This window comes from Anopheles stephensi, chromosome 2, assembly GCF_013141755.1.
Source record: "Anopheles stephensi strain Indian chromosome 2, UCI_ANSTEP_V1.0, whole genome shotgun sequence".
Classification (NCBI taxonomy): domain Eukaryota; kingdom Metazoa; phylum Arthropoda; class Insecta; order Diptera; family Culicidae; genus Anopheles; species Anopheles stephensi.
In genome coordinates this window covers 847501-867445 of record NC_050202.1, presented here as the reverse complement: position 1 = coordinate 867445, position 19945 = coordinate 847501, and the positions used below count along the sequence as shown (strand labels likewise).

The 19945-nt window shown below is 43.7% G+C and overlaps 8 protein-coding genes across 10 annotated transcripts in view; all 8 read right to left on the bottom strand.

Moving 5' to 3' along the window:
* Nucleotides 1-2831: 2831 nt before the first annotated feature.
* Nucleotides 2832-3626, bottom strand: LOC118508099 (mantle protein-like). The gene is made up of 2 exons (XM_036047581.1): nt 3571-3626; nt 2832-3495 (listed from the first exon to the last, which is right to left on the bottom strand). Exons 1-2 carry the CDS (start codon nt 3574-3576, stop codon nt 2944-2946), a joined length of 558 nt encoding a protein of 185 aa, XP_035903474.1. The 5' UTR covers nt 3577-3626; the 3' UTR covers nt 2832-2943.
* Nucleotides 3627-4916: 1290 nt separating this feature from the next.
* LOC118503201 (mantle protein-like) lies at nt 4917-7854 on the bottom strand. Of its 3 annotated transcripts, XM_036036188.1 has the most exons (3): nt 7769-7854; nt 7219-7704; nt 4917-5076 (listed from the first exon to the last, which is right to left on the bottom strand). In XM_036036188.1, exons 1-3 carry the CDS (start codon nt 7772-7774, stop codon nt 5011-5013), a joined length of 558 nt encoding a protein of 185 aa, XP_035892081.1. In that variant the 5' UTR covers nt 7775-7854; the 3' UTR covers nt 4917-5010. The 3 variants fall into 3 exon arrangements, with proteins under 3 accessions (XP_035892081.1, XP_035892079.1, XP_035892080.1); XM_036036186.1 differs by lacking the exons at nt 7219-7704; nt 7769-7854 and adding an exon at nt 5627-5778 and having other exon boundaries at nt 4959-5562; XM_036036187.1 differs by lacking the exon at nt 4917-5076 and having other exon boundaries at nt 6925-7704.
* An 836-nt stretch (nt 7855-8690) lies between these two features.
* On the bottom strand, nt 8691-10090 carry LOC118503204. Its single transcript, XM_036036192.1, has 2 exons — nt 9951-10090; nt 8691-9886 (listed from the first exon to the last, which is right to left on the bottom strand). The coding sequence occupies exons 1-2, from the start codon at nt 9954-9956 to the stop codon at nt 9335-9337; spliced, it is 558 nt and encodes a 185-aa protein (XP_035892085.1). The 5' UTR covers nt 9957-10090; the 3' UTR covers nt 8691-9334.
* A 306-nt stretch (nt 10091-10396) lies between these two features.
* Nucleotides 10397-11865, bottom strand: LOC118503203. Its single transcript, XM_036036191.1, has 2 exons — nt 11789-11865; nt 10397-11724 (listed from the first exon to the last, which is right to left on the bottom strand). Exons 1-2 carry the CDS (start codon nt 11792-11794, stop codon nt 11173-11175), a joined length of 558 nt encoding a protein of 185 aa, XP_035892084.1. The 5' UTR covers nt 11795-11865; the 3' UTR covers nt 10397-11172.
* Nucleotides 11866-13025: 1160 nt separating this feature from the next.
* Nucleotides 13026-13874, bottom strand: LOC118503202 (mantle protein-like). The gene is made up of 2 exons (XM_036036190.1): nt 13723-13874; nt 13026-13658 (listed from the first exon to the last, which is right to left on the bottom strand). The coding sequence occupies exons 1-2, from the start codon at nt 13726-13728 to the stop codon at nt 13107-13109; spliced, it is 558 nt and encodes a 185-aa protein (XP_035892083.1). The 5' UTR covers nt 13729-13874; the 3' UTR covers nt 13026-13106.
* Nucleotides 13875-15242: 1368 nt separating this feature from the next.
* On the bottom strand, nt 15243-16041 carry LOC118503333. Its single transcript, XM_036036497.1, has 2 exons — nt 15902-16041; nt 15243-15837 (listed from the first exon to the last, which is right to left on the bottom strand). Exons 1-2 carry the CDS (start codon nt 15905-15907, stop codon nt 15286-15288), a joined length of 558 nt encoding a protein of 185 aa, XP_035892390.1. The 5' UTR covers nt 15908-16041; the 3' UTR covers nt 15243-15285.
* A 306-nt stretch (nt 16042-16347) lies between these two features.
* Nucleotides 16348-17797, bottom strand: LOC118503334. The gene is made up of 2 exons (XM_036036498.1): nt 17740-17797; nt 16348-17675 (listed from the first exon to the last, which is right to left on the bottom strand). Exons 1-2 carry the CDS (start codon nt 17743-17745, stop codon nt 17124-17126), a joined length of 558 nt encoding a protein of 185 aa, XP_035892391.1. The 5' UTR covers nt 17746-17797; the 3' UTR covers nt 16348-17123.
* Nucleotides 17798-18969: 1172 nt separating this feature from the next.
* Nucleotides 18970-19945, bottom strand: part of LOC118506178 (titin-like) — a 2974-nt gene continuing 1998 nt past the window's right edge. Inside the window, exon 3 of the mRNA XM_036042951.1 lies at nt 18970-19609. Within this exon, the coding sequence (XP_035898844.1) occupies nt 19058-19609 (552 nt within the window). The 3' untranslated portion in view covers nt 18970-19057. The remainder of the gene's footprint in view (nt 19610-19945) is intronic.

Below are 19945 nucleotides of genomic sequence, written 5' to 3'. Positions count from 1 at the left end.
CCGACCAAGGTAGACAGGCTGGTATCGCGGGAGGGTAAGGGGGGAGGTAGAGTGATACGATAACAAGTCCCCAAGGAAATTAAATTTTATAGATTTTCATATTAAAACAATATCTCAAAAGAAGAGTACTTCTTCATTTATGCCCACGACCATTCCGACAGATCTAATTGTAATTGACTCTCGTCTAGACGAGCAATTTGTGCTTTGTTGGTGGAGGACTACCAAGGGCTTGAAGGACCCAGACTTTCATTAATTCCACATACATTTTCCAAGCAACTTTCACAAAACATTAAACTGAAGAACCATTTCAGATAGGAAAATGTGATTAGATATTCTCAAAAGCTTATCACTCCTTTGTCGTTTTAGTCTTGCTCATCGAATCTTTGATGCTTGCAAAAATTTCACACCAATGGCACGGATAAGCGGCGCTTTGCGTGGATTCGCACGGCCACGTGTGTTTGCACCCAAATGCCACAAAAACGGCCACAAAACGTGCCCTCGATCGCGCTCTGTATCAACATTTCACCCAAGCGCTTGTGTGTACAGAAAGTGTGTTGAGAAATTGGAATCGATATCGGATCACCATAATCGGCCCCTGCCCGGTAAAATGCACCCCGCTCAAGAGACATTTTGGGCGACAGGATAACAAAAACAAAAATTGTCCCCTAAACTCCATCATTGACATCTGCGAAGCATTTTTTCAGTGTCGTTCACCAACATTTCACGACCGTCTTTCGCGCATTTTGTGTTTTATCTTCATCTTTAAGTTGGAAACTTGCCCGAAATTCGGGCCTCCGATGCGTCCGAGCAAAACAAAAAAGAAAAACCAAAGCCAAAAAAACGATCCCCAGCGGACGCGAAGGATTTAAATAATATCAAACGTGTATCGGACGCCAGGACGTCGGGTGAGGAAACGGAAGAGAACACAAACTCAGTAAAACATGAAACCGAGCTGGTGTCCTTCCTGTTTCGGTAAATGGAATCGTTGCGAGCCTTTATTGGTGCTTTTCTTTTGTCTTTCCCTCGTCCACTCGTTCTTTCCCGGTTCTTTGCCACTTGGTACCTTCAGCCCACCATCGCATCCTCTTTATCACCACCCGTTGTCATCCCGTGGTGAGAAATGAAGCAGCCGGAATCAGGACGTGTTGGCTGAAGGCGATTTCCCCACCGGATTCGAATACATATTCATGATAGATAATCATAATAATTCCTGACACATCAATAACCATCAATATTCCGTTTCGGTTTTCTGCCTCTCTTTTCTCCGTGGTCTACCTCTAGTCACCCACTGCCTGCCCGATACCGACAGCGTTTTGAATAATTTTGGACACCCGGTCCGGGAGGTCGTTTTGGACATTGCTGCACACCTACACGCTCCTGTCGCAAAGGCTGTCATCTCCACAATTGGTCCCTGTTCCTAACTGGAGTTCACCAATATTTTAGGATTCAGAGATTCATTCTTGGGAGACCTTTTTGTGGGTTTCTATCGAAATGTTTTTATACCTGAAAAGATTTACTAAAAAACATTTTACGAATTGCAACCGTCGCAACCACTAATTGCCATTGATTTGAAACAACGAAACAGCGCCATGTAGCAACCATCTGCACATCAATCAACTCGTTCTGGAGGTACATGATTAATAAACTGACAACTAACGACTTTCAAATGTCACGGATCACGCTCTTTATGCCACTCGCTAGACTACACTCATCTCCAGTTCCTTTCTTCGGACACACACACACACAACATATCACAAACTTTAAGAGCGAAGAGCGAACGAAACCCAAACAGTTGGACAAAACAACACGGACAAGAAAACAAAAACTTTCCCCCAACAGGGCAGTACGGGCAGGCATAAGTTGTATGGTTATGAATAATTTCATCCTCTCTCATGAAGCGGGCCACATCGTTGACAGCCAACATGGCAACTACTAAGTCACACAAGGACGAAATGGCGAATTGGTGACGAGGGGGGGGGGGGGGACGGTGGTGGGATGAAAGCCGCTGCTGCAGTGACAACTACCAAAACGAAGTGCACTATCCATCACGTACGTACCCGGGCCAGCTGCACTGCTGCGGCCAGCTCATTAGACGAAAAACCGGAACACTACTGCACAGTCTGCATTCATTTGGCAGCTGGCCGCCCAGACACGGCAAACCCATTTTCGGGGAGCGAGCAGTTATTTTCAATTTGCTTTATACCTCGTCATGAGCAAAATGGGAAAAGGCCCCATACACATAATCCTTGCTAAAAAGGGGGAGGGGCGGGGAGGAAGAGTGTAGGGAGGAGGGGAGGGGGTTTGGAGGTTCATAATCGGGCTCACAACCCACGAACTTGCCAGATGCGCTACTGCGGAATTAGGCCGTTGAGTATTTGGAGTACATTGAACCAACAACAAAAAATCTCAAACAGAGACCCAGGATAGACGAAAGAAGCCTGTTTCTTGAACAGGGCTAACCACCAAGGCCACATATGCATTTTAATGCATTATGGGCCCTACCGGGTTTTTTGACTCCAAAGTGACCTGAACAAACGGATTCCTCACAGTTAATCTTGAAAGTTTAACAGTTTTACATCTAGCGGATGATAATGAAAGTTTGCTGTTCCGATTTGTAGCAAAATTACTGACATAAACAACATTGGGACAAATTTTCACTATTTCAGCAGGACGAGTTTACCAAATGGGACATTTCCTAGCTGGGCTAGACAATTTAGCACCTAAATTAAATCAGCCCATTAATTATGTTCTACACGCTTGCATGTCTCACAGGGAATGTAGGTTACTGGACCATCTCTTGCAGAGCAACGTAATAAAAGCTGCCATTTTGTTGCTCTCAATGAGCTTTGAACGCTCTCTGTTCATTGCATAATGAAACAAAGGGGATTAATTTTAGATCAACTAATGTATTGCACAATCCAACATCATTCGTAACTCACAAAATTAGCCCCAGAATGGCTTCTTGTGCTCCTTCTTCACGAGAACAGTGAACGGGACTGGCTTCTCGACGTACACTGGCTCCTTCACGTACACTGGGTAGGGCTTATCGACATGAACTGCGTATGGCTTCGGGACCTCGACGTATTCCTTCTGGTAAACTGGGACATGGACTGGGTACTTCACTTCCACTGGGTACGGGCGGTCAACGTGGACTGGGACCTTCTTCTCCACGTACACTGGGACCTTCTTCTCGACGTACACCGGGACCTTCTTCTCAACCTCAACTGGGTACGGGACCTTCACCTCGACTGGGACGTGCTTCTCGACCTCTACTGGGTACGGAACGGGGACCTTCTTGGTGATGATCTGCTTCACTTCCTTCTCGGAGTAGTCGTTGCCATAGTATCCGTGAGACTGCTGGTGGCCATAGCCGTACGTCTCGTAAGATTCCTGTTGGGACGATCCCAGCTCCCACAGTCCGCGCTTTTCCTTCTTGGAATCGTCGACTGCCGCCGCGCTGGCAAGGGCCAGGGCCATAGAGAACACAATGAACGCCTGAAATAACAACATTTGGAAAGTAAGTTCCGGTTTCTTCTGTCTGCAAACTCAAAACTTCACTGTAATGCTTACCTTCATGTCTGCCTGCCGATATTTGGTGTCTACCGTCAACGTGCTTCCAGTGAACGATCACAACCGAATGATACTGTTTTGGCCGACGGTGAGCATCTTTTATACCGACCGTCTCCACCCAATCGACTCGCTCTCTTCTTCGGCATCTGTTGTTAGTGGACATCGAAAGCGCACCATCGAAGAAACCCAAATCAGTTACCGCACACGTTTGCACCTTTGCGCAATTAGTCGCCACCCCGGCCACAACGCATCGTTGTTACTAATAAAGGGGTTAGCTTTATTTTTTCGCCTCTTCTATTTCCAACGAACAGAGAAAATTAACGAGAAAATGAAAAGTTTATCGCACCCATCGCCGCGTGCGGGGAGTGTGATGGACCCATCATGATGGAAAACGCATCCGACCGAGCCCAATTCATGCGGCCCCAGGCTCCTGGCAGAAGGGGTATTGACCGATATTGGGCCTTTCCATTGAGGTCACTGATGCGTTGACACCAAACCTTACCTAATAGTACGAGTCACCGAATGCATTTGCGTCGGTGGATAACTTTCTGTGGCAGGGCGGCTCTTGCAGTACTTTGAACTTCCGTTACAGTTTGCTCGGATGATGTGGATAACGAGGAATCCATTACATCTTCCGGTGCATTTTCAATCGTCTTACAGTTTTGTTACACCAAAGTCTGTCTCATTCAAGGTCGACACGACTTGCATATGTCTTTGCTTTTCGCTTACATCCATTCCATCCATGGAATGAGAAGTACTAAATGACCATTAGGCCTTTGAAGTTTTGTGTTTCATCAAAATAATCACCAATGAAAGCTGGCTTAGTTTAAGTGTGAAATATATTTTTTTTTTTTTGTATTGAAATTGTTACCACAGTTCGGTAGCAATTTGCGAAAATCTAGTTCCAAGGATATTGTAAGTTATTTATGATGATCTATTAAGACGAAAGTTAACCTGATCGATTGCTAGTCTTGTTCTGTACAAAGGCATGGTCTATGTCATATTGTCATTCGTTTGTGAGATTCTTCCATATACTTTTAGATGATTGTATAAAATTTGTATACATCAATTGTCATAGGCATATGACGTCCATTTTGTTCTATCCTGCGCATGAACTAAGGTATACTATTGTATTCCTTAGTTGTGAAGAATGCAACGACCTAACAAAACTTCTGTAAATATGCTCCGAGTGATGCCAATCGATGATCGTTGGTAATATTGGTTTGCCGTTTGATCTAAATAATACGGATTAATGTACTTCATGAACATCTTGCTGTGGTGTTACTCCTGCAAATAAAAACTTCCCTATCCGGGAACTAGGCGTAAATATACTTAAAGGAAGAAAAAATATACGCAAAAATGTGAATTGATTGCTCTTATAATCAATGATCGACCGCATTAAAACATAAAAGATTCAATTTAACAAAGTATATTTAAGATTCAACCGAAGAATGGCTTCTTGTGCTCCTTCTTCACAAGAACAGTGAACGGGACTGGCTTCTCGACGTACACTGGCTCCTTCACGTACACTGGGTAGGGCTTATCGACATGAACTGCGTATGGCTTCGGAACCTCGACGTATTCCTTCTGGTAAACTGGGACATGGACTGGGTACTTCACTTCCACTGGGTACGGGCGGTCAACGTGGACTGGGACCTTCTTCTCGACGTACACTGGGACCTTCTTCTCTACGTACACCGGGACCTTCTTCTCAACCTCAACTGGGTACGGGACCTTCACCTCGACTGGGACGTGCTTCTCGACCTCAACTGGGTACGGAACGGGGACCTTCTTGGTGATGATCTGCTTCACTTCCTTCTCGGAGTAGTCGTTGCCATAGTATCCGTGAGACTGCTGGTGGTCATAGCCGTACGTCTCGTACGATTCCTGTTGGGACGATCCCAGCTCCCACAGTCCGCGCTTTTCCTTCTTGGAATCGTCGACTGCCGCCGCGCTGGCAAGGGCCAGGGCCATAGAGAACACAATGAACGCCTGGAATAAAATACCTCTTCATAAGATTCCTTCGTCGGTGGTCCATCTTCACGTGAATGCTTACCTTCATGTCTGCCTACTGTTTGGATGTACTGCACGACTGGAGATCCTCAACTGAATGATGATCTGCTAGCGAAGGCACCTTTTTATATGGAGTTCGCAGTGGCTAGTGATCCGCTGCAAGATGCGTTTATTATTCTTCGTTTTTCTATCTTTCGTACAAAAGCGTTTCTGAAGCAATAAAGCGTGGCCCAAACTCTTGCTTGCATCTCGTAATGTTTTACGGAATATCTATATCGTGAACTTGCTGGTGTCGTTCATAGATTAATAAGGATCAACCTAGGAGAAGAAAGAGCGGCCGCTCGGGGCCTCGTCAGTCAGAGGGGCCTCATCGGTGAGAGAAATCCTGTTATTTCCCTCTAATATCACAATTAGTAGGGCCTCAACTGCCATTCCGCTCTGGGTCTCCAAATATCTTGATCCACCACTGTTTAAGGGCATCTTAGATGTTGAATACAAAACTCCTTTTCCTTCAGAAATAACAGAAAAACGGCATCCCAACTACAAATCGTTTCTACAAAGACGTTGAAATTCCTATTGTGTAAATTCAAATTTATTCTAAATTGCAAAATAAATCGTAATGTCAAATGTCATTTAAAATGGTCGTTGTTAGACATATCCCCCTCCGAACCGTAAAAGAGCATATTCTATCCCGGGTATGCTAGGTTATATGGATTCGTTGTTGTTCCGTCATGCAAGTCAGCCTCCTATTCCTAGCAGAGTCTGTATCGTGAAGTGGCCCCTTAACCCGGGTGTGATCGGACGCTTTTTTGCCGAGTATTCCGTAATCCATGTGCAAAGTCCTGATCGTAGTGAGGGAGGGCGTTTGTCGGAGTCTGGAGCTCTTTGTAGTTTTCCATCTTCTTCTCCCTTCTCTCTATCTTTTAAGCCAAGAGCTTTTGTCGGTGCAACAGCAGCTGAGCCATTCCGAACCCTTTACTTATAGCAGTCGTTCAATCTTCTTTCATTCATGTATTCATTCACCATCAATCACACGAGGTACAGCACGTATAATGCACCGACAAATCTATTGTTTTACTTCATCGTAAGATTTTCTTTATTTAAGATAACATTTTTACGCTTTAAATTTACCATGATGGCGTGCAGATCTCTCCAGCTACTTTTGAAGTTAGCCAGAAAGTCAGAAATTGCTGACCTCTCGATGTTGTAGTTTTGCGATAGGTGATGCAAACAGTTAAGACATTCATCATTGTTTTTGAGGATTGTTCTATCAACTGTGGACTGTAACATGTTCTGAGGCTTCAGATAGGGCAGCTTCATATAAATCTATTGGTTTGTTATGGGGCCATTCAAATAGAATGCTTTGCATTGAATTCACTAGGTCCTTAACAATATATCTAGAAACCTGTAGAAATATTCTTCGACAAACTAAAAATCAGGATCAGGCTTCCAAACCTACACTCTTTAAAACCTCCAATATAAAACTGTAATGTCGGAAACTACACAGTCATTTGAGGATTAGTTTTGGATCTTTATTCTACCAGTAAATTACATCTCACAAGTAGCCCTTTAACCCCAGAATGGCTTCTTCTGGTGTTCCTTGATGTGCACCGTCACTGGGACCTGCTTCTCGATGTACACTGGCTCCTTCACGTACACTGGGTAGGGCTTATCGACATGAACTGCGTATGGCTTCGGGACCTCGACGTATTCCTTCTTGTAGACGGGGACATGGACTGGGACCTTCACTTCCACTGGATACGGACGGTCAACGTGGACTGGGACCTTCTTCTCGACGTACACTGGGACCTTCTTCTCTACGTACACCGGGACCTTCTTCTCAACCTCAACTGGGTACGGGACCTTCACCTCGACTGGGACGCGCTTCTCGACCTCAACTGGGTACGGAACGGGGACCTTCTTGGTGATGATCTGCTTCACTTCCTTCTCGGAGTAGTCGTTGCCATAGTATCCGTGAGACTGCTGGTGGTCATAGCCGTACGTCTCGTACGATTCCTGTTGGGACGATCCCAGCTCCCACAGTCCGCGCTTTTCCTTCTTGGAATCGTCGACTTCCGCCGCGCTGGCAAGGGCCAGGGCCATAGAGAACACAATGAACGCCTGGAATAAAAGACCTCTTCATAAGATTCCTTCGTCGGTGGTCCATCTTCACGTGAATGCTTACCTTCATGTCTGCCTACTGTTTGGATGTACTGCACGACTGGAGATCCTCAACTGAATGATGATCTGCTAGCGAAGGCACCTTTTTATATGGAGTTCGCAGTGGCTAGTGATCCTCTGCAAGATGCATTGATTATTCTTCGTTTTTCTCTCTTTCGTTCAAAAGCGTTTCTGAAGCAATAAAGCGTGGCCCAAACTCTTGTTTGCATCTCGTAATGTTTTACGGAATATCTATATCGTGAACTTGCTGGTGTCTTTCATAGATTAATAAGAATCAACCTAGGAGCAGAAAGAGCGGCCGCTCGGGGCCTCGTCAGTCAGAGGGGCCTCATCGGTGAGAGAAATCCTGTTATTTCCCTCTAATATCACAATTAGTAGGGCCTCAACTGCCATTCCGCTCTGGGTCTCCAAATATCTTGATCCACCACTGTTTAAGGGCATCTTAGATGTTGAATACAAAACTCCTTTTCCTTCAGAAATAACAGAAAAACTTCATCCCACTACAAATCGTATCTGCAAACAAAGACGTTGAAATTCCTATTGTTTGAATTAAAATTTATTGTAAGTTGCAAAATAAATCGTAATGTCAAATGTCATTTAAAATGGTCGTTGTTAGACATATCCTCCTCCGAACCGTAAAAGAGCATATTCTATCCCGGGTATGCTAGGTTATATGGATTCGTTGTTGTTCCGTCATCCACCGTCAGGGTCTTTACCGTCTTTGAAGTGGCGCCTTAACCCGGGTGTGATCGGACGCTTTTTTGCCGAGTATTCCGTAATCCATGTGCAAAGTCCTGATCGTAGCGAGGGAGGGCGTTTGTCGAAGTCTGGAGCTCTTTGTAGTTTTCCATCTTCTTCTCCCTTCTCTCTATCTTTTAAGCCAAGAGCTTTGGTCGGTGCAACAGCAGCTGAGCCATTCCGAACCCTTTACTTATAGTAGTCGTTCAATCTTCTTTCATTCATGTATTCATTCACCATCAATCACACGAGGTACAGCACGTATAATGCACCGACAAATCTATTGTTTTACTTCATCGTAAGATTTTCTTTATTTAAGATAACATTTTTACGCTTTAAATTTACCATGATGGCGTGCAGATCTCTCCAGCTACTTTTGAGTTAGCCAGAAAGTCAGAAATTGCTGACCTCTCGATGTTGTAGTTTTGCGATAGGTGATGCAAACAGTTAAGACATTCATCATTGTTTTTGAGGATTGTTCTATCAACTGTGGACTGTAACATGTTCTGAGGCTTCAGATAGGGCAGCTTCATATAAATCTATTGGTTTGTTCTTGCCTGATGCCGTGGTGGATCGGTCGCTTAGATCGGATTACAATGTTATGGGGCCATTCAAATAGAATGCTTTGCATTGAATTCACTAGGTCTTCAACAATATTTCTAGAAACCTGTAGAAATATTCTTCGACAAACTAAAAATCAGGATCAGGCTTCCAAACTTACACTCTTTAAAACCTCCAATATCAAAACTGTAATGTCGGAAACTACACAGTTATTTGAGGATTAGTTTTGGATCTTTATTCTACCAGTAAATTACATCTCAAAAGTAGCCCTTTAACCCCAGAATGGCTTCTTCTGGTGTTCCTTGATGTGCACCGTCACTGGGACCTGCTTCTCGATGTACACTGGCTGCTTCACGTACACTGGGTAGGGCTTATCGACATGAACTGCGTATGGCTTCGGGACCTCGACGTATTCCTTCTTGTAGACGGGGACATGGACTGGGACCTTCACTTCCACTGGGTACGGACGGTCAACGTGGACTGGGACCTTCTTCTCCACGTACACTGGGACCTTCTTCTCGACGTACACCGGGACCTTCTTCTCAACCTCAACTGGGTACGGGACCTTCACCTCGACTGGGACGTGCTTCTCGACCTCAACTGGGTACGGAACGGGGACCTTCTTGGTGATGATCTGCTTCACTTCCTTCTCAGAGTAGTCGTTGCCATAGTATCCGTGAGACTGCTGGTGGTCATAGCCGTACGTCTCGTACGATTCCTGTTGGGACGATCCCAGCTCCCACAGTCCGCGCTTTTCCTTCTTGGAATCGTCGACTGCCGCCGCGCTGGCAAGAGCCAGGGCCATAGAGAACACAATGAACGCCTGGAATAAAAGACCTCTTCATAAGATTCCTTCGTCCGTGGTCCATCTTCAGGTGAATGCTTACCTTCATGTCTGCCTACTGTTTGGATGTACTGCACGACTGGAGATCCTCAACTGAATGATGATCTGCTAGCACAGGCACCTTTTTATACAGAGCTCGCAGTGGCTAGTGATCCTCTGCAAGATGCATTGATTATTCTCCGTTTACTTCCCATTCGCTTGTGGTTACGTGTGAAGCAATTCCTCCCCAGAAAAGCTATAGAGCGTGACTCAAAGCAGCGTAGGTTGCATCTTTTCCTTTTTACAACATTTCGATCATGTACAACCCATTGTCATCCCGTGCTGATATTGCTTTTGATATAAATTCGGTTATGTCTTAGATCTGTCAAATCTTTGCTTTATGATGTATATTAGAACATGTAATGTTTCTCTGCAAACAAAATGAAGAACGACAATGTTCAAATGGAAATTAAATGTACCTTTAAACTAACTCACAAGTAATACGGCCAGACCGTTCAATTAGAATACAACAACAATAGTCAAGAGTTTATGGGATTTGCAACAATATTGTTTTATTTCTTTCATGCAATAGAAATCATCATTAGCATTAAAACTCTGCTATTAGATACCCTCATAAAATTGGGTTCAATTCTCAGCCGTGTCCCGTTCATAGGCAAAACTAACGGCTCAGCGAAAGGCCACGGTTCTCATTCATACTTAAACCATAAATGTACTTATTTGGTAAGTAAATCCCTGTATAATTCGTCTCAGCAGCTAAACATAAAGGTTCGATTTATTTATTATTTATTTTATTTCATTTATTTTTAATTATCCCTGCTTTAAGCCATATTTTCAAATAATGGATTTGGTATAATATCAAAATATTCCATCCCGTCGATAAAGTATATTGTACATTTTCCATCTCAGATTATAACTTTTTACGTCACAAAACTTCAAACGCCACAAACACAAAACAAGCTGAAATCAACAACCAAGAAAACTGTACACCAGACATATAAAAAGTAAAAAATTAAAAAAGACTTATTTACGCCACCCAACAGGAGGGCTAGTTATTGCTCTGCAGGAACAATCGAGATGGAAGTCCATACAGGTTCCAACAGTAAAAAGACTGTCTCAACAAACAGGTAGTCTTACAAGCAAAAAAACTATGAAGTGGAAATAGCTTACGAAGCAACATTAACAATAAAGTCGGAAACTACACAGTTATTTGAGGATCAGTGTTGGATCTTTATTCTACCAGTAAATTACATCTCACAAGTAGCCCTTTAACCCCAGAATGGCTTCTTCTGGTGTTCCTTGATGTGCACCGTCACTGGAACCTGCTTCTCGATGTACACTGGCTGCTTCACGTACACTGGGTAGGGCTTATCGACATGAACTGCGTATGGCTTCGGGACCTCGACGTATTCCTTCTTGTAGACGGGGACATGGACTGGGACCTTCACTTCCACTGGGTACGGGCGGTCAACGTGGACTGGGACCTTCTTCTCCACGTACACTGGGACCTTCTTCTCGACGTACACCGGGACCTTCTTCTCAACCTCAACTGGGTACGGGACCTTCACCTCGACTGGGACGTGCTTTTCGACCTCAACTGGGTACGGAACGGGGACCTTCTTGGTGATGATCTGCTTCACTTCCTTCTCAGAGTAGTCGTTGCCATAGTATCCGTGAGACTGCTGGTGGTCATAGCCGTACGTCTCGTACGATTCCTGTTGGGACGATCCCAGCTCCCACAGTCCGCGCTTTTCCTTCTTGGAATCGTCGACTGCCGCCGCGCTGGCAAGAGCCAGGGCCATAGAGAACACAATGAACGCCTGGAATAAAAGACCTCTTCATAAGATTCCTTCGTCCGTGGTCCATCTTCAGGTGAATGCTTACCTTCATGTCTGCCTACTGTTTGGATGTACTGCACGACTGGAGATCCTCAACTGAATGATGATCTGCTAGCGAAGGCACCTTTTTATATTGACCAAAACGGGGGTCAACGGCTGACCATTGACTTCTCTCGCTTGCTAGTGTTTTGATGCAATTATCGACGAAAAAGCAGTCATGCGTGACTTAAATGACAGGTTGCATCTCTTTTCATTTCTCAACACTTTGCGATCCTTGTTGCATGTCATGATCGGTGTAGTTCGCGTGTGTGTTGTAGTATATATGACGGTAGCGTTACATTTTCAGCAAAACTTCTTCCTTTTTTGTATGGAGGTAATAGATTTACTCCCTGTTATACTTCCTTTAGAACGGCCTGGAGTATCTTCAATTTGGATGTTTTGTGTTAAAGGTGCGTAATATTAAACCAATATTTGGATTCCAACATATATGCAATCAAATGCACAACATATAATACTTAAAATATAATGTACCCAAAGTATTGGTGGCAATACCGAGGGTTCGGTCAAGAATCACCTTAATGATAGGAAAAGACCTCTTGAAGTTGCAGACCCAAAGCAACTATTAGAAGCAGGAAGTATTAGTCAGGGAAATGAACTAGGAACTCGGTCTTACTTAATTCACATTATACAGTATTTCTATGTCTTCCATGAAATGTCTCAACACTCAGTTAAAATTGGATGATGTTTGGTCTAATGCTTCATTAGAAAAAAGTGTAAAGCCTAGCCTAAACTAAGCGTAGATCCTTTTCTTCGTCTTGGATTAACAACCTCTAAAGTCATGCCGATCTTATAGTTGCTTAGTAGACTTATTTGCTCCTCGTAGCCGGATAGTCAGTCCTTGCTACGGGGGAACGATCCGAATGTGATGTGATCCCTGGATTTATTATTAATATCATGAATCATCATTGAAAAGTCTTTCATCAAACTGCCCTATAAGATCAATCTCTCTGTATAAAAAATGGAAGGTTATGGATCTTTAACTATCAAATATCGAAAAGTTTATTGTCTAACTACCACTCTCGAGCTGTACCACCGGGATTTATATGTGATCATGTTTTTCTCAATAATATGAACATAAACTATGTTGATGTCAAAACTGAGCATGTCTGTTGCAGCTGCACGAACCATAAATCTATTGACACATAGACACATAGAACATCAGGACAGGCCATCAAGATAAAAAAAATTTCTTTCCAAGATAATTATTTTTGAGTAAACGAGCATTGTACTTACAACACATTCTAAGCAGATCAATAAGATGAAAATGCAATATAAAATTCATTCTATCATATTATATTTAACATTCAACCGAAGAATGGCTTCTTGTGCTCCTTCTTCACAAGAACAGTGAACGGGACTGGCTTCTCGACGTACACTGGCTCCTTCACGTACACTGGGTAGGGCTTATCGACATGAACTGCGTATGGCTTCGGAACCTCGACGTATTCCTTCTGGTAAACTGGGACATGGACTGGGTACTTCACTTCCACTGGGTACGGGCGGTCAACGTGGACTGGGACCTTCTTCTCGACGTACACTGGGACCTTCTTCTCTACGTACACCGGGACCTTCTTCTCAACCTCAACTGGGTACGGGACCTTCACCTCGACTGGGACGTGCTTCTCGACCTCAACTGGGTACGGAACGGGGACCTTCTTGGTGATGATCTGCTTCACTTCCTTCTCGGAGTAGTCGTTGCCATAGTATCCGTGAGACTGCTGGTGGTCATAGCCGTACGTCTCGTACGATTCCTGTTGGGACGATCCCAGCTCCCACAGTCCGCGCTTTTCCTTCTTTGAATCGTCGACTGCCGCCGCGCTGGCAAGAGCCAGGGCCATAGAGAACACAATGAACGCCTGGAATAAAAGACCTCTTCATAAGATTCCTTCGTCCGTGGTCCATCTTCAGGTGAATGCTTACCTTCATGTCTGCCTACTGTTTGGATGTACTGCACGACTGGAGATCCTCAACTGAATGATGATCTGCTAGCGAAGGCACCTTTTTATATGGAGTTCGCAGTGGCTAGTGATCCGCTGCAAGATGCGTTTATTATTCTTCGTTTTTCTCTCTTTCGTACAAAAGCGTTTCTGAAGCAATAAAGCGTGGCCCAAACTCTTGCTTGCATCTCGTAATGTTTTACGGAATATCTGTATCGTGAACTTGCTGGTGTCTTTCATAGATTAATAAGAATCAACCTAGGAGCAGAAAGAGCGGCCGCTCGGGGCCTCGTCAGTCAGAGGGGCCTCATCGGTGAGAGAAATCCTGTTATTTCCCTCTAATATCACTATTAGTAGGGCCTCAACTGCCATTCCGCTCTGGGTCTTTCAATATCTTGATCCACCACTGTTTAAAGGCATCTTAGATGTTGAATACAAAACTCCTTTTCCTTCAGAAATAACAGAAAAACGGCATCCCAACTACAAATCGTTTCTACAAAGACGTTGAAATTCCTATTGTTTGAATTAAAATTTATTGTAAGTTGCAAAATAAATCGTAATGTCAAATGTCATTTAAAATGGTCGTTGTTAGACATATCCTCCTCCGAACCGTAAAAGAGCATATTCTATCCCGGGTATGCTAGGTTATATGGATTCGTTGTTGTTCCGTCATCCACCGTCAGGGTCTTTACCGTCTTTGAAGTGGCGCCTTAACCCGGGTGTGATCGGACGCTTTTTTGCCGAGTATTCCGTAATCCATGTGCAAAGTCCTGATCGTAGCGAGGGAGGGCGTTTGTCGAAGTCTGGAGCTCTTTGTAGTTTTCCATCTTCTTCTCCCTTCTCTCTATCTTTTAAGCCAAGAGCTTTGGTCGGTGCAACAGCAGCTGAGCCATTCCGAACCCTTTACTTATAGCAGTCGTTCAATCTTCTTTCATTCATGTATTCATTCACCATCAATCACACGAGGTACAGCACGTATAATGCACCGACAAATCTATTGTTTTACTTCATCGTAAGATTTTCTTTATTTAAGATAACATTTTTACGCTTTAAATTTACCATGATGGCGTGCAGATCTCTCCAGCTACTTTTGAGTTAGCCAGAAAGTCAGAAATTGCTGACCTCTCGATGTTGTAGTTTTGCGATAGGTGATGCAAACAGTTAAGACATTCATCATTGTTTTTGAGGATTGTTCTATCAACTGTGGACTGTAACATGTTCTGAGGCTTCAGATAGGGCAGCTTCATATAAATCTATTGGTTTGTTCTTGCCTGATGCCGTGGTGGATCGGTCGCTTAGATCGGATTACAATGTTATGGGGCCATTCAAATAGAATGCTTTGCATTGAATTCACTAGGTCTTCAACAATATTTCTAGAAACCTGTAGAAATATTCTTCGACAAACTAAAAATCAGGATCAGGCTTCCAAACTTACACTCTTTAAAACCTCCAATATCAAAACTGTAATGTCGGAAACTACACAGTTATTTGAGGATTAGTTTTGGATCTTTATTCTAACAGTAAATTACATCTCAAAAGTAGCCCTTTAACCCCAGAATGGCTTCTTCTGGTGTTCCTTGATGTGCACCGTCACTGGGACCTGCTTCTCGATGTACACTGGCTGCTTCACGTACACTGGGTAGGGCTTATCGACATGAACTGCGTATGGCTTCGGGACCTCGACGTATTCCTTCTTGTAGACGGGGACATGGACTGGGACCTTCACTTCCACTGGGTACGGACGGTCAACGTGGACTGGGACCTTCTTCTCCACGTACACTGGGACCTTCTTCTCGACGTACACCGGGACCTTCTTCTCAACCTCAACTGGGTACGGGACCTTCACCTCGACTGGGACGTGCTTCTCGACCTCAACTGGGTACGGAACGGGGACCTTCTTGGTGATGATCTGCTTCACTTCCTTCTCAGAGTAGTCGTTGCCATAGTATCCGTGAGACTGCTGGTGGTCATAGCCGTACGTCTCGTACGATTCCTGTTGGGACGATCCCAGCTCCCACAGTCCGCGCTTTTCCTTCTTGGAATCGTCGACTGCCGCCGCGCTGGCAAGAGCCAGGGCCATAGAGAACACAATGAACGCCTGGAATAAAAGACCTCTTCATAAGATTCCTTCGTCCGTGGTCCATCTTCAGGTGAATGCTTACCTTCATGTCTGCCTACTGTTTGGATGTACTGCACGACTGGAGATCCTCAACTGAATGATGATCTGCTAGCACAGGCACCTTTTTATACAGAGCTCGCAGTGGCTAGTGATCCTCTGCAAGATGCATTGATTATTCTCCGTTTACTTCCCATTCGCTTGTGGTTACGTGTGAAGCAATTCCTCCCCAGAAAAGCTATAGAGCGTGACTCAAAGCAGCGTAGGTTGCATCTTTTCCTTTTTACAACATTTCGATCATGTACAACCCATTGTCATCCCGTGCTGATATTGCTTTTGATATAAATTCGGTTATGTCTTAGATCTGTCAAATCTTTGCTTTATGATGTATATTAGAACATGTAATGTTTCTCTGCAAACAAAATGAAGAACGACAATGTTCAAATGGAAATTAAATGTACCTTTAAACTAACTCACAAGTAATACGGCCAGACCGTTCAATTAGAATACAACAACAATAGTCAAGAGTTTATGGGATTTGCAACAATATTGTTTTATTTCTTTCATGCAATAGAAATCATCATTAGCATTAAAACTCTGCTATTAGATACCCTCATAAAATTGGGTTCAATTCTCAGCCGTGTCCCGTTCATAGGCAAAACTAACGGCTCAGCGAAAGGCCACGGTTCTCATTCATACTTAAACCATAAATGTACTTATTTGGTAAGTAAATCCCTGTATAATTCGTCTCAGCAGCTAAACATAAAGGTTCGATTTATTTATTATTTATTTTATTTCATTTATTTTTAATTATCCCTGCTTTAAGCCATATTTTCAAATAATGGATTTGGTATAATATCAAAATATTCCATCCCGTCGATAAAGTATATTGTACATTTTCCATCTCAGATTATAACTTTTTACGTCACAAAACTTCAAACGCCACAAACACAAAACAAGCTGAAATCAACAACCAAGAAAACTGTACACCAGACATATAAAAAGTAAAAAATTAAAAAAGACTTATTTACGCCACCCAACAGGAGGGCTAGTTATTGCTCTGCAGGAACAATCGAGATGGAAGTCCATACAGGTTCCAACAGTAAAAAGACTGTCTCAACAAACAGGTAGTCTTACAAGCAAAAAAACTATGAAGTGGAAATAGCTTACGAAGCAACATTAACAATAAAGTCGGAAACTACACAGTTATTTGAGGATCAGTGTTGGATCTTTATTCTACCAGTAAATTACATCTCACAAGTAGCCCTTTAACCCCAGAATGGCTTCTTCTGGTGTTCCTTGATGTGCACCGTCACTGGAACCTGCTTCTCGATGTACACTGGCTGCTTCACGTACACTGGGTAGGGCTTATCGACATGAACTGCGTATGGCTTCGGGACCTCGACGTATTCCTTCTTGTAGACGGGGACATGGACTGGGACCTTCACTTCCACTGGATACGGACGGTCAACGTGGACTGGGACCTTCTTCTCCACGTACACTGGGACCTTCTTCTCGACGTACACCGGGACCTTCTTCTCAACCTCAACTGGGTACGGGACCTTCACCTCGACTGGGACGTGCTTTTCGACCTCAACTGGGTACGGAACGGGGACCTTCTTGGTGATGATCTGCTTCACTTCCTTCTCAGAGTAGTCGTTGCCATAGTATCCGTGAGACTGCTGGTGGTCATAGCCGTACGTCTCGTACGATTCCTGTTGGGACGATCCCAGCTCCCACAGTCCGCGCTTTTCCTTCTTGGAATCGTCGACTGCCGCCGCGCTGGCAAGAGCCAGGGCCATAGAGAACACAATGAACGCCTGGAATAAAAGACCTCTCCATAAGATTCCTTCGTCCGTGGTCCATCTTCAGGTGAATGCTTACCTTCATGTCTGCCTACTGTTTGGATGTACTGCACGACTGGAGATCCTCAACTGAATGATGATCTGCTAGCGAAGACACCTTTTTATATTGACCAAAACGGGGGTCAACGGCTAACCATTGACTTCCCTCGCTTGCTAGTGTTTTGATGCAATTATCGACGAAAAAGCAGTCGTGCGTGACATAAATGACAGGTTGCATCTCTTTTCATTTCTCAACACTTTGCGATCCTTGTTGCATGTCATGATCGGTGTAGTTCGCGTGTGTGTTGTAGTATATATGACGGTAGCGTTACATTTTCAGCAAAACTTCTTCCTTTTTTGTATGGAGGTAATAGATTTACTCCCTGTTATACTTCCTTTAGAACGGCCTGGAGTATCTTCAATTTGGATGTTTTGTGTTAAAGGTGCGTAATATTAAACCAATATTTGGATTCCAACATATATGCAATCAAATGCACAACATATAATACTTAAAATATAATGTACCCAAAGTATTGGTGGCAATACCGAGGGTTCGGTCAAGAATCACCTTAATGATAGGAAAAGACCTCTTGAAGTTGCAGACCCAAAGCAACTATTAGAAGCAGGAAGTATTAGTCAGGGAAATGAACTAGGAACTCGGTCTTACTTAATTCACATTATACAGTATTTCTATGTCTTCCATGAAATGTCTCAACACTCAGTTAAAATTGGATGATGTTTGGTCTAATGCTTCATTAGAAAAAAGTGTAAAGCCTAGCCTAAACTAAGCGTAGATCCTTTTCTTCGTCTTGGATTAACAACCTCTAAAGTCATGCCGATCTTATAGTTGCTTAGTAGACTTATTTGCTCCTCGTAGCCGGATAGTCAGTCCTTGCTACGGGGGAACGATCCGAATGTGATGTGATCCCTGGATTTATTATTAATATCATGAATCATCATTGAAAAGTCTTTCATCAAACTGCCCTATAAGATCAATCTCTCTGTATAAAAAATGGAAGGTTATGGATCTTTAACTATCAAATATCGAAAAGTTTATTGTCTAACTACCACTCTCGAGCTGTACCACCGGGATTTATATGTGATCATGTTTTTCTCAATAATATGAACATAAACTATGTTGATGTCAAAACTGAGCATGTCTGTTGCAGCTGCACGAACCATAAATCTATTGACACATAGACACATAGAACATCAGGACAGGCCATCAAGATAAAAAAAATTTCTTTCCAAGATAATTATTTTTGAGTAAACGAGCATTGTACTTACAACACATTCTAAGCAGATCAATAAGATGAAAATGCAATATAAAATTCATTCTATCATATTATATTTAACATTCAACCGAAGAATGGCTTCTTGTGCTCCTTCTTCACAAGAACAGTGAACGGGACTGGCTTCTCGACGTACACTGGCTCCTTCACGTACACTGGGTAGGGCTTATCGACATGAACTGCGTATGGCTTCGGAACCTCGACGTATTCCTTCTGGTAAACTGGGACATGGACTGGGTACTTCACTTCCACTGGGTACGGGCGGTCAACGTGGACTGGGACCTTCTTCTCGACGTACACTGGGACCTTCTTCTCTACGTACACCGGGACCTTCTTCTCAACCTCAACTGGGTACGGGACCTTCACCTCGACTGGGACGTGCTTCTCGACCTCAACTGGGTACGGAACGGGGACCTTCTTGGTGATGATCTGCTTCACTTCCTTCTCGGAGTAGTCGTTGCCATAGTATCCGTGAGACTGCTGGTGGCCATAGCCGTACGTCTCGTACGATTCCTGTTGGGACGATCCCAGCTCCCACAGTCCGCGCTTTTCCTTCTTTGAATCGTCGACTGCCGCCGCGCTGGCAAGAGCCAGGGCCATAGAGAACACAATGAACGCCTGGAATAAAAGACCTCTTCATAAGATTCCTTCGTCCGTGGTCCATCTTCAGGTGAATGCTTACCTTCATGTCTGCCTACTGTTTGGATGTACTGCACGACTGGAGATCCTCAACTGAATGATGATCTGCTAGCACAGGCACCTTTTTATATAGAGCTCGCAGTGGCTAGTGATCCTCTGCAAGATGCATTGATTATTCTTCGTTTTTCTCTCTTTCGTTCAAAAGCGTTTCTGAAGCAATAAAGCGTGGCCCAAACTCTTGCTTGCATCTCGTAATGTTTTACGGAATATCTGTATCGTGAACTTGCTGGTGTCTTTCATAGATTAATAAGAATC